Raw genomic sequence first — 12133 nt, 5'->3', positions numbered from 1 at the left:
GTGTTCGTCCCACGAACCAGGTTCTTCTGAAGAACTCGATGGAAGCTGTGAGCACCACACGAACAATCAAGAACCTTTCTTGATCTTCTCGAACTGACAGAAAAAGGGTGGCGGCGACTGCTGGAGGAGAATGCTAGAGAAGAAGATGGCGAACTGGTATTTTCTTCTCTAGGGTTATCTGAGATCCTATCTCAAGAATGCAGAGTTTTCTGCTGAAAACACCTAGGGTTTGAATTCAACTAATTCGAATTAGGGTTTTCCTCATCTTTCTTAATGATTAAGAATACCTCCTAATCATATCAAGAGTTGCCCTTATCCAAATCTGTATTTGGATTAGGACTCTTCTTAATCTCATCTGCAGATTAGATCAGCTTTTGGGTTTAACCTAATATCAGATTCGCCCCCTTAAGTGACTAATCAAACCAGCCCATATCGAAATGGACTTCTTTGTATGGCATGGGACCCAAGCATTGATCTACGCACCAACCACATGAATTCGGCCCAACCTCTGTTACAAGGCCTAGCCGAATTCACTGGAAAGCCCAATGAACCTAAGCCCATCACATGGACCCCATGGGCCCAACACTTACACTAAATGGTCCCTGGGCCAAGCCATCTTATAAAAACCCAGAGACTGTGGGCAGATGCAAGATTAGCCCATCAGGTATTATCCTAAATGGCCTTACACTTAATCTCTCAACCCATTGATGAACTTACAATTTATCTATAATTTTTGAGGACTTTAGCATGGATTTTTATGCCGGTTTTATTAATTTTTGCCTTAATTTAGCTTAATGCTAAGAATAGGTTCAGGGATAATCAATCCAAGAAAAGGAAGGAAAAAGGCAAGAAAAGAATGTTCAAAAAGACCAATTTCAGTCCAGCCCGGTCGTGGAAGCAAGAGAGAGCACTTCGGCCCAAAAAGAGCAAGTGAATTCCTTGAGAAAACCCAAGAAAATAAAGCCTAGCTATGAGGAGAATTCGGCCCAGCAAGGAAGGCCCATTTTTAGCCCAAATAACAGCCTAGAGTGTAGCCCACATGAGTTCAAAAGCAAGCTAAGTTGTAGCCCAAATAGCAGCCCAAAGGGAGCTAGGGGCGGCAACTTCTAGGAGTTTCTTGAAGAGAATGAGGGAGCACTCTAGAAGGTTCATGAGGGGTGTAATACACCCCATTCTAGAGGCTTCAAGAAGGGGCAAGAGCCCCCTTGAAAAACTATATAAGGAGGCCTCTAGGAGGGGAGAAAGTGTTCAATTGCTTGAGAGGAAGGCTCTCCCACTCTTAGAGGTTCGGCCACCTTGAGAGAAGAGAAGAGAAGAAGGCTAGGCGCAAGGAAGAAGAAGAAGAAGGGCTGAAGGAAGTTCAAGACAAGCAAGCTAGAAGAAGAAGGTGAGTTCGAATTGAGAGTTTGTGATTCAAAGATCTTCTGTAATAAATCATTTGTAGTTTCATTCTCTTTTGATTTGAATTCAGTTTCTTAGTTATATGTTCTTTCTTCTTTCTCCTTGTTTCCATTCTTCCTTGATGTATTTCAGCTTGTAAAATTTCAGTTCAGCAATCTAATTCTTTTTGATTCATTCAAATGGTCATGCATTGTATTTGAAGTTTCTTGAATAAGGGTGTGATTGTAGATTAATTCGGCCAACTAACCTTCAAAACTCAGATCTGAATTCTCAGATCTGAGATTGCAAGATCTGAATTGCTTGAAAGAGAATTCAGATCTGCAATTTTCAGATTGGGCGAATTAATCTATAGCTTGAAATTCCTAGAGTGCTTGAGAGAGACTCTAGGAATTCAGATCTACTATTCAAGAACTGAATTGAGTGCAAGGTTAGAGATAACTTGCACAATTCAGTTGGTGATCAATTCAGATTTGAATTGATGCCTTAGAAGTGTTTGAAGAAATGCATGCATGGGGATTAGATTCTTGCTAGAGATAGAAGAACCGTCACTCATGCATAGGATGAACATGCGCTTGAGAGAGGCTGTTCATGACCTTGGGGTTTCACCAAACCAAGGCTCAATCATGATTTATTCGAATGATCCAAATTGATAGATTGCTGAATTTTGAGATTGACATTTACTGCTTACTCTTCTAACCTGAATTGAAGGCAATTGGACCAATGATTTTGTAGGTATAGGAGTCATTCCAATTCCAATTGTTTGGTTGAGTGATGACATTTTTCATTTGAAGAATGGTCATTCTTTTTCCTTCCCTTAGAAATAAAATCTTGTTTCAACTGATTTCAATTTTCAAACAGATTATGAGATAAATCATTTCAATTTTGATTTCGATTTCAACTATAAACCAAACTGACCCTAAACTTTTATCTTTATCAAGAAAAATAACAATTTGTTGAATAGAAAATAACTTTGCATTATTTAAATTCTATACAAATTTGTCATTAACTCTCGTAGGCATCGTCAGACCTTGGATTAGAAAAGGCATCAAAATAATAGTTTCAACCCTCCTTTGCTGTTGTCGGTGCTAGTGTTGTTGTTAGTGAAGGAGAAACTGACCCAAATCCCCCCTCAACCCTCCTTTCTCTCTCTTTTCCATCACAACTTCTCTTTCTAAACTCCTCTTTGTCAACAGGAAGGAATCCTAAACCTGCAAATAGGACAAGACCCATGAAACCCCAACCACTTTTCCATGCCAATGTTTCAAAAATCGATTCAGAATGGGAATCGTTCTGGCCAATGGTATTCGGGTCGACTGTTCAACCATCCAGTTTAAATTTATGACCCATTCTGACAAAAAATTAAAAAAAATAATTAAAAATAAAAATGACCAAAAACTGTTGAATGGATTGACAGTTCGACCACACGGGCCAATGAATCGTTATCCAATTCAATGGTTTTTGGCCAAGGAGCAGGTTTGGGGTAAAACAGAACCGATTGCCTAAATGATTATTGGGTTGAACGGTCCGACCATCTGAGTCAATGATGATTCGAAAACATTGCCCCATACAGATTGAGTGACATTTATGTTTTCAGGGCATCTCCCTAGCTTTCCTATCAATCCTCATTCAAGAATCATAAGGCTGTTTGCTTTAATACAAATGCATGGGAGTGCAAATGAAAAAAATGTAAATTCTCATTTAATTTTGTTTTGGGTTTTACTTTATTCTTTTTTATGTCTTAATTTACTACATTTGTACTGCAATCAAACAAAAAAACTAAAATTCAAATAAAAATATATTAAAATTTACACTCAAATCGTTTGCGCTATCATAATTTCGCATCAGTACAAATTTATTTGCATTGCAACCAAACACAACTTAATGAACAAAACTTACTGTGGAGATTTTTGGGTTGATGTTAGACTTCTAATCCCCATGTGAATCACGAACTCAACTCAAGACCAAATCAGCCCCCCACAGCACATCCCCGCTGTGTATTGGGAACATCTCACGATGGATATTCCCAATACACGGCGGGGATGGGCTGTGGGACGTTGTGGGGGGCAGTATCATCGGGAAATGTTCCCAATACACGATGGGGATGTGCGTTGTGGGGGGCTGATTTGAACTCAACTCATAATGCATCTCAACTCATCACCTAGGTTCATCTATCACTTTTTCAGTTAAAGAAACATTCATCCTTGATGATGCTTGCTTAACCCATTTCATCACCTTCTCAGCCTCCATTTGAATCTCCTTCTCCTCCTTTTTGGCGTTATAGTACCTCCTCTTCTCTTCTTGCACTGAAAAAGCTATCTGTATTTCTGTTTTCATAAAAAAACTGTCATGAGCATATGCTACCGATTCCAAGCATCAACTTCCATACAAAACCCTTCAACGACTGAGCTTGAAAGGTAAGTTCTTGGAGAACAATGAACTGAATCTGATTCTTCATTAAATTCAATAATTGGGTTTTATTTGAATTCAATTGGGGAGACCTATTCTCCATTGAATTCAATTGGGCTTTATTTTAAAAATTTTAAGATAAATCGAGGGCAAATTCAACATTTGCTATTTTTCATTAATGTTTACTGGCCATGTCAATTATCATAAAAATTAATGAGTATTTAAGTAATTCTTTAAATAGTAGAATAAGTTGTTGTCTATTTACTAAACCATGAGAGTAGTAGAGGTTGTAATGAAGTTGTAACTGTAAATTCATTTCTTGTCAAAAAGGGATGATAAATGCAGTTTGGATGAGTTGGAGACAAAATTATACACACCTAGCTTAACTACCTATCACGGTTGAACACACCAGTGCTCATTGTGGGCCTCATTTGGGATCCAGATGTACTGAACACTAGCGTTTTCAATCGTGATAGGTAATTCAGCCAGGTGTGTATGCTTTTGTCTCCAACTAATCCGTCCCCTGATAAATGATAGTTCTTGTCATGGTTTTCAAAACTGGACTGGACCAGATGGTTGGACTGGAAAAATTGGGAACCGGTCAGGTGACCAGTTTCGGTCTTCCCCAAAACCGAATTTTCTTCAAAAACCATTGATTTTGGTCAACAAACCGCTGACCTGGGCGGTTAACCATTCGAACGGTTTTGACCATTTTTTTATTTTTTGTCAGAACAGACCGACCATTTGGTTCAAACGATTGGACCGTTTGACCCAATAACCGGACCCCTGACCGGTTTGGTCTCCGGATTGGTTTTAAAAACCATGGTTCTTGTTAGCTTTGTCAGTGCAAGGAAGAGCCAATTGGTTATGCTATTGTGTTTTGTCATTTACCTCGGACTGTTAGATATGCACTTTTGTGTTCTTAGGTAGTAAAACAGATGTTTCTAATTCTTTGGGTACATGGATCAAACCTCTCTTATTCTAGGTTTAAAACCAATATGGATGGTGGTTTCAAAGATTCAAACTTTAGCCTCTTTTGGTGTAGTAGCTTGTGACTGGAATGGGAATTTTATTGGTGCAAAATTTGGAAAATGTCAAACTTTCTTCGCCCTTGCAAGCTAAAGTTTTTGCTGTCAAGGAAGCTGTATGTACATCTAGGTTTGGGGTATTTTTTGAAATTGAATTGGTACTGGCGGTTTTTAAAAATCCTTGAACCAAAACCGAACTGAGTTAATCAGTTAACTGGTTGATTGGTTTTGATTTTTGACCAGTTCAGTTCTTTGACTCTTCGTTTTTTTTTTTATATTTATAATATATATTATAAATAGATAACTATAAAATATAATATAGGTCTGTTCAATTAACTGTTGTTTTTTAGTTAATAAAAAATCGAGTCAATCCTTCGTTTTTTAAAATATCGAACCGAAACCAAATCAATCAATTCAATTAACCAGCTTTTTTTCATTCGATTCAGTTAGATTTTCTTGGTTTTTCAGATTTTATGAGCACCCATATGTTTGGGCTGTTAAAATGTTGACATAGAATGTGATAACCAGTCATCAGTTGTTGCTCTTCTGCTTAATCAAAAATCGGGGTGCCCTAATGATGTTTGGTTTGTCGTCCTAGATATTCCTTATTCTCTTTTTGGCATTCCTTTTTTCTGCTAAACTGTTTTCCCATTTGATAGTGAATTGGTGTTTCAATAGTCTAGGTCAAATGAGTTAATCAATTAGATCATAATTAAACAATACAATTTCAAAAATAGATAAAAGACACAAAAATCTATAAAAATTGGATACATTTTTAATATCATATATTCATTATATTAAAATAATTATTGTTAAAATAGAACTATTTTTATTAATGATGGAATGAAATACAAAATTTAAAATTATTTGAAAATGAAATAGTTTTTTCTTTGGTGATGGAGGATTAATGGTTCAGTTGTCCGAGTCAAATGAGTGAAGCCATAATGTCATAATTAAATAATAAAAAAAATAAAAGTAGATAAGGATACAAAAAATACAGGAATTTTGTAAAAAAATAGGCACATCTATAATATTATATAGTTATCATATTACACGAAGTAAGTGTGATTAATAAGAATTATTTTTATTTTTTTGATAAATAAAGAATTGTTTTTATTAATGATCTAAATAGAATATAAAATTTAAAATTAACTCAAAAAAGAATCTGACTTGGAATGAACTTGTCTCAACCATTGCATTTAGAATTGAGTATTGACTCATTTAGAAGTTAGAACATATAGGACTAATTAAAATTTTAAATTAAAGTTAGAGTTTTAGTAGCTTCACAATTTTGTCAGCATCAACTTAAAGTTAATTTTTAGAAAATATATTTAGAATTGTCAATTTGTAAAGTGATTGGGAATCTTTAGATGAAGAAAACAAGTCTTTGGAAAATCCATGATGCTTACTCTTATAAAAGAGAATGACAAGATTATTTATAAAATTATGACATTTCATTATTTTGTGATGCTCAATACTTTCCTTTTTTAAGGGTTGGTTACTAGAACACCCCCTATACTTTCACAGATTTACTTAAACATACTTTATAGTTTGCATTTTACTAAAACACCCCTTATATCTTGCAACCTACTTACTTAATCGACCTTTCATTAAGAACTATTTGTTTTGCTATTTTAAAATAATAACACCATCACCTAAACTAAGTGGAAAATGTTCAAGGGCATGGACCCATGGTTGTTTATTCCAAAAGGTACCCTAGCTGAGTGGAAAATGTTCAAGGATATGGTCCATGGTTTTTTATTCCAAAAGTACCCCTAACATATTTTTGTATAGAAAATAAAATTGACTAAATAGAGGAAAATAGAATGTCTATGTTTTACTAAGGGAAAAAGTGGAATTTTTGTTTTTTGTTTCTTTGGAGTAAATTTATTTGAATGGATGTTAGGGTTAAAACTGTCATTTTCCACTTTCATCTAATAGAAGGTTGATAAAGTAAATTGATTGCAAACTATAAGGGATGTTTTAGTAAAACAAAAACTATAGGGTATGTTTAAGTAAATCTGCAAAACTATAAGGGGGTGTTCTAGTAAATGACCCTTTTTTTTAATTCTGGAAGAGAGATATGGCTTCTGGAATTCCATCATACTTTATATCTCCCTGTCTTAATCAGTCCTAGTCCATCCTACATCAAGTTCTCTTGCCTAAAATCTTTGGGTGCATGCATGTTCTTTGCCAAGACAAGGCGGTTCCCAGATTCTAGGCCAACTTACAAATCTTCCACGGGGTATCCCATGTGCAGAATAAAGGAATATTGCTTCTTTCTCATGAATCACGAAATCGAGTTTTAGCAACCCAAAGGCTCAGAACCAGGCTAAGTTAATGGAAAGAAACATAGTTCCTCCACAAGAGACTCAAGAATTCAAAACAAACTCAAAAACTCAAGTTGAATATCATATGCTAAATACTAAGGCATTTCTACAACACTGAAGTTTATCCTATGGTACTAAAAGCCCATTGGTTGACCAGAACTTGGCCAAACCAACTTCATTACAAGGATTTATAAGGCACGAACAGCAATATAGGAAAGAAATGTGTATCTCTAATCCTGAAAAAAGATTTACAGTTCACTCACTATCATGTGCACTGAGATATGGAAAGATCCTCTGCTAAGTCAAGAAATGAGAAAAAAAGACGGTGTCTACCCTTGAAACTAAGAGCACCTCTCAAAATCAAGCCTTTCATAGCTTACAACATCTTTCTCATCAAAAGAAGCCTAGAACTCAGTGTCAAAGCAAGCCATCATGACTTTTGAAACCATGGATCTGGCAAAAGGAATGTAGCTCAAGCTATACCTGCAAAATAGAACAAATATTAACAAACGAGATTGGAATAAAGATGCAAAGGTAAGGGAATTGCAGCTTGTTGCTTAGTTGATGGATATATTGCATTCCAAATTTGCAACTACTAGGTTGCTAGTCCTGTGTCGGCTTTCCCAACAAAAGAAAAGGACAAGAGAAATAATCACAAGAACCAGGGTACAGAGCGTAGACCCCAAATAAGGCTTAACACTCATATACTGAAGTCATGGTGAAAATGCAGCGAAAAGAACTAGAGTAGTATACATTCAATATGATAACTTTTCTTGATCTGTATAGTATATTATATGGTAACTTGGATACATACAAATTCTTAAATGGGATCTCCATGACTATTTAAGTCTCACCCCTCTGGAAGCACCAGATGTGCTGGTCACCAACTCCCACAAGTACCAACAATTATCACAACTTCAGAAAGGCAGCAACAGAATAACTGTAACAAACACTTTTATTGCATTATTCCCCACCTAAAAAAAAAGTCCTAACTTTTTTGGCAATTTGAACTTCTTTTTCAACCAACACTTATATCCATGCCAGACTTGTTTTTTATGATTGAACGCCATGGACCATACGCTTGGAAATTCATGCCCAAGAGGCCTTAACCATTTTCTTATAATGCCACATTTCTCCCCTCTCTCCTTAAAACAAACCCATCCTCTTTTCTATATAAAGACATTACCCCAAGCAATCAAAAGGTCCTTTATTGAGTCTCCAGGTTTCTAGAAGAAGCCCCTCTGAATTTTCTCATGTTTGTTTTATTATTTTGACTTGAAATGTTAGCATGAAACACGGCAATATAGACTTTGACCATTCTACTTTAACCTTCCAAACAAACAGTTTTTCCGGGTAGCCAATTCATTTATGAAGCTTCTTCATCATATGTCCCTGAAAATCATTCTAGTCTACTTTTTTTTGATAGATAACAAGAAATTTTATTAATTATAAACAGCAAAGATGTACAAGCCTTACATACACCATTTGAGAGCATACTCCCTGCCATCCCTTCCCATAAAGTTTATGTTGTTATTTTAATGTTAGTGCTGTTAGTGAACTGTTAGAGGGCTGTCCCATGTTAGTTTATGTTATTTTGTATTAGATTGTGCTGCTAGGGGTACTGCTTTAATTTACCTCTTTTATTTTGTCACCCTGTTATAAATAAAGAAGAGGGCACCACCAGCCCAATTTTTTTTCTCTCTAATTTCTCTCTTCTCTTCTCTTCTCTTCTCTTCTCTCTTCACCTTCTCTTCTCTATCTTCTGTTTTTCTAGTAGTCACATGACTTGTATGGAGAGGTCTTCGATGGGCTCACGAAGGGGAAACTCCCCTTCCTCAACTCAAGGTAGGATCTATGGTGTGTCGGAGTTAGCAGTTGCAGAAGCATCTCCACAAGGACCCGAAGACGATAATAAGATTGGTGATGCAAATCATCCTGCAGCTCTGGCAGACAAGAAATCTGGCCTGGAGTCTATATCTGGCACTCAAGATGCGGAGAAAGATATGCAAAATGGCAGTAAAGAAACTCAGTCCAGGAATAGAAAAGAATACAAGAGGAAGTTTTTAAGGCCCAAAAACTCAAACTTGAAAAGAAAGGGAGTAATAAGAAGGAATATCTTGGCTGAGATTAGAAAAAAGAGAGGAAGAGAAGTGGGTCTGGGTGATGGGCAGGTTCAACAAATACAGCAAGAAAAGGTTCCTTGAAGGTACAGAAGAGACTTTCATTGACTGTTCTCATTTGCCAATGTCTGGTGATGCCGGAAGTTACCCTCAGGTCAGGAAGTGATTCGGCGAGAGTTATGTTCCCTTTGAGTCCGGGGCTATGAGTATGACAACTTCAGAGGATAGGTGTGATTTGGGATGTCTAGTTGTTCCAAGCTCGGAAGAGCTAGAGTTCGCTGAATTGGAGAAACTAAAAAGAGGGGAGACGACAATTTGGAAAAAGAATGTTAGTATCAGTGACGAGCCAGAAAATGAAGGCAACAATGGAGGTAAGGTCGGAGGAGAGGAAGGCTTTAGTTGATAATGACTCTTCTGGTGGAAAGGCTGAAAGTCAGGATGAAGATGGCCTGCTTTATGAGGAGATGAGATTGGAAGGTTGGGTGTAGATCTGGGTCGAGGGAACAAAATGGAAGAGGAGGATCAGAATTGTGGGATAGCCAATGGGCACTAAACACGGGGATATCAGTGCAAGCTCAACCACAGACCCTCCTTTCATTGAAGGAACAACAGATAAATAAGGTGATTGATGCTGAATCTGAATCTGGTGTGACACGGCTAATACAGGAGAATGAAGTTATTGATGAAGATTCAGGCAAGGTGGCTATCCAAAAATTAGTTGATAGGGAGGTCATAATTGGGAAAAGCTTGGGTTTGTTCTTCTGGGGTGGGGAGGAATTTGCTAGGAGGGCTTTTGAAGAATTTGAAAGAAAAAAGGAAGAAGAGAAAATGAAGAAAAAAGCATAGTTGAAAGGGAGCAAGGACTGGGACGAGGAATTTTCAAATCAAGAGGATGAGCTTACAGATGAAGATTGATGAGGGCAGCTAGAAAGGTTTTGCTTTTGGTTAGAGTTGGGCGGTTGCTCTTGTTTTAATGGAGATTTGTATTGGGTGATCTTTATTCGGAGTTTGTTGGTTTTTTCTTTTGCTTGTAAGGTGAGGTTTTCTTAGGCCTGTTTGGGTTTCCTGTGGGTGGTTCTTGCTTTAGGTGATTTCTTATCACCTTATGCTGTAGTTTTTCTTTTTCTTTAATAAATTTTCCTTTTATTCTTCAAAAAAAAAACAGCTTACATTACAACTGATCCCAACAAAGGAAAAAAATGATTTCTCGTTTTGGCTAGTATATAATCCAAACTGTTTGCTGACCTTCATACCCCATTGAATTTTTACTTGTAAATTCCTAGTCATCCATATGAACTTTTGGGATCATTCTTATAGGACCAAAATGCTCTCACACAGTTCACCAGTTAGCCAATCTTCACCTTTGAGTCACCTTCAATGATTAGTTTACCAGAGTTCATTGCATTAGCTCTCTGTAGTCCCTGATTAACCACCATTAATTTCGGCTCATGTTGAATCTCCCACTCCAGGTGGGTCAAGAAAATTGAAACCACATGACCCTCTTCATTTCTAAATACTCCTCCTACCCCTGACAGCCCTAGATTCCCAAAGTTTCTGCCATCAAAGTTGAACTTTATAAGACCCTTTAGGGTGGTATTCTGCTCCAAATTGCTTTCACTGGAAAGGAATTCACCATAGTGTGGGGGCGTAGAAGCTCATTGATGGAGGCACAAGTGAAAAGACCTAAAGGAGATGCTGTCCAAATCTGACTATCCATGTAGGAAGGGTCTAGAAAAGTGCTATCGAGAAGCTTTAGGAAGTAGACTTGTTAGAGTCAGCAGGCAGGGGCATTCTAGTCCTTATACATTGTTTTATTAAGAGATGTTTTGTCTATTTTGTTTCAGTTTAAGTAATCTGCCCCATACTTAATTAGGGACATAAGTGTCTTTGTACATGCTTCACAAACCTATAAATAAAGCTCTGGTAGACTGAGAGACATATTGAATACTCTCTAGCCAAGACTATAATTTTCTCCATTCATTCCTCTTCTCCTTTTCTCTTTTAACCTAGAACTGCAACCAGTGTTAACTGAACTATTAACATGGTATCAGAGCCTTGGTAGTCAGCCCAGAAATCTTTTTATTGCTTACAGCATACCGTTTTTGAAGAGAACACATCAGTTACTTGGAGAATCAGGGAGAGGCTACAAAGGACCTATTGTTTTTCTGTGTAGGAGGTATTCATGCTTCCAGTGGTTGTTGGTGGTGTTGTTTCAGTGGGTTACTAGAAACCCTCTACTCGATGACTCAAAGAGGGACATTTAGTGGACAGATTGGTTACATCTATTTTCTTGTGTGGTGATTTGTTGGTTTAATCAACTGATGCAGTGGAATCTAGACCTATTTAGATGGCCGACCAGCAGGTATGTGTAAGAGGTGAATACCTTGTGATTCTTGATGTTGAAAGTTGGAGATAGTGGTGAATCTTGTTGCTGAAACCTGTGATAGTAGATGTTTCAGCAATAATTGAGTCCAATGGATTCTCTAGTATATTATAATTCAGAAAACCAAAAGATTATTTAACTATCAAAGTCTCTAAAGTTTTTCCCAGGTTAAAAGATCTTTTCAGGATTGGGCCTAGCAAGAAAGTAAAGAAGCCAAGAAGAGCTAGCACGAGGATCAAAGAAGTTTTTCCCTGCACCATTCCCTTTTTCCGCTCAAAGTGAAGTCCTTCCCCCATCGTCTGTACACCCTTCTTTCGTGGAAGACTTTTTTTTTTTTTGCATCTTATTCTCCCATGGATAGACTTGAATCTCCTATCAGCACACTGGCTCCATTCCCACTCACCAAGAAAATCCATCATCCTAGATCAGCTCCTACTCATGATACAATTGGAAGAAACAAGAAGA

At 37.1% G+C, this 12133-nt stretch overlaps 1 protein-coding gene across 2 annotated transcripts in view; it reads right to left on the bottom strand.

Annotated features, from left to right (window-relative positions):
- Positions 1-7214: 7214 nt before the first annotated feature.
- LOC148852997 (Got1/Sft2-like vescicle transport protein family) overlaps positions 7215-12133 on the bottom strand; it is a 31520-nt gene continuing 26601 nt past the window's right edge. For both annotated transcript variants that reach the window (XM_088945057.1, XM_088945058.1), the window contains one exon: positions 7215-7648. In XM_088945057.1, coding sequence (XP_088801183.1) covers positions 7570-7648 — 79 coding nt within the window. In that variant the 3' untranslated portion in view covers positions 7215-7569. The remainder of the gene's footprint in view (positions 7649-12133) is intronic.

This window comes from Nelumbo lutea, chromosome 5 (assembly GCF_056320005.1).
Source record: "Nelumbo lutea isolate HS-2025 chromosome 5, American lotus-T2T, whole genome shotgun sequence".
Taxonomy (NCBI): domain Eukaryota; kingdom Viridiplantae; phylum Streptophyta; class Magnoliopsida; order Proteales; family Nelumbonaceae; genus Nelumbo; species Nelumbo lutea.
The sequence above is the reverse complement of the archived record's forward strand: the minus strand, read 5'-3'. Positions and strand labels throughout refer to the sequence as shown.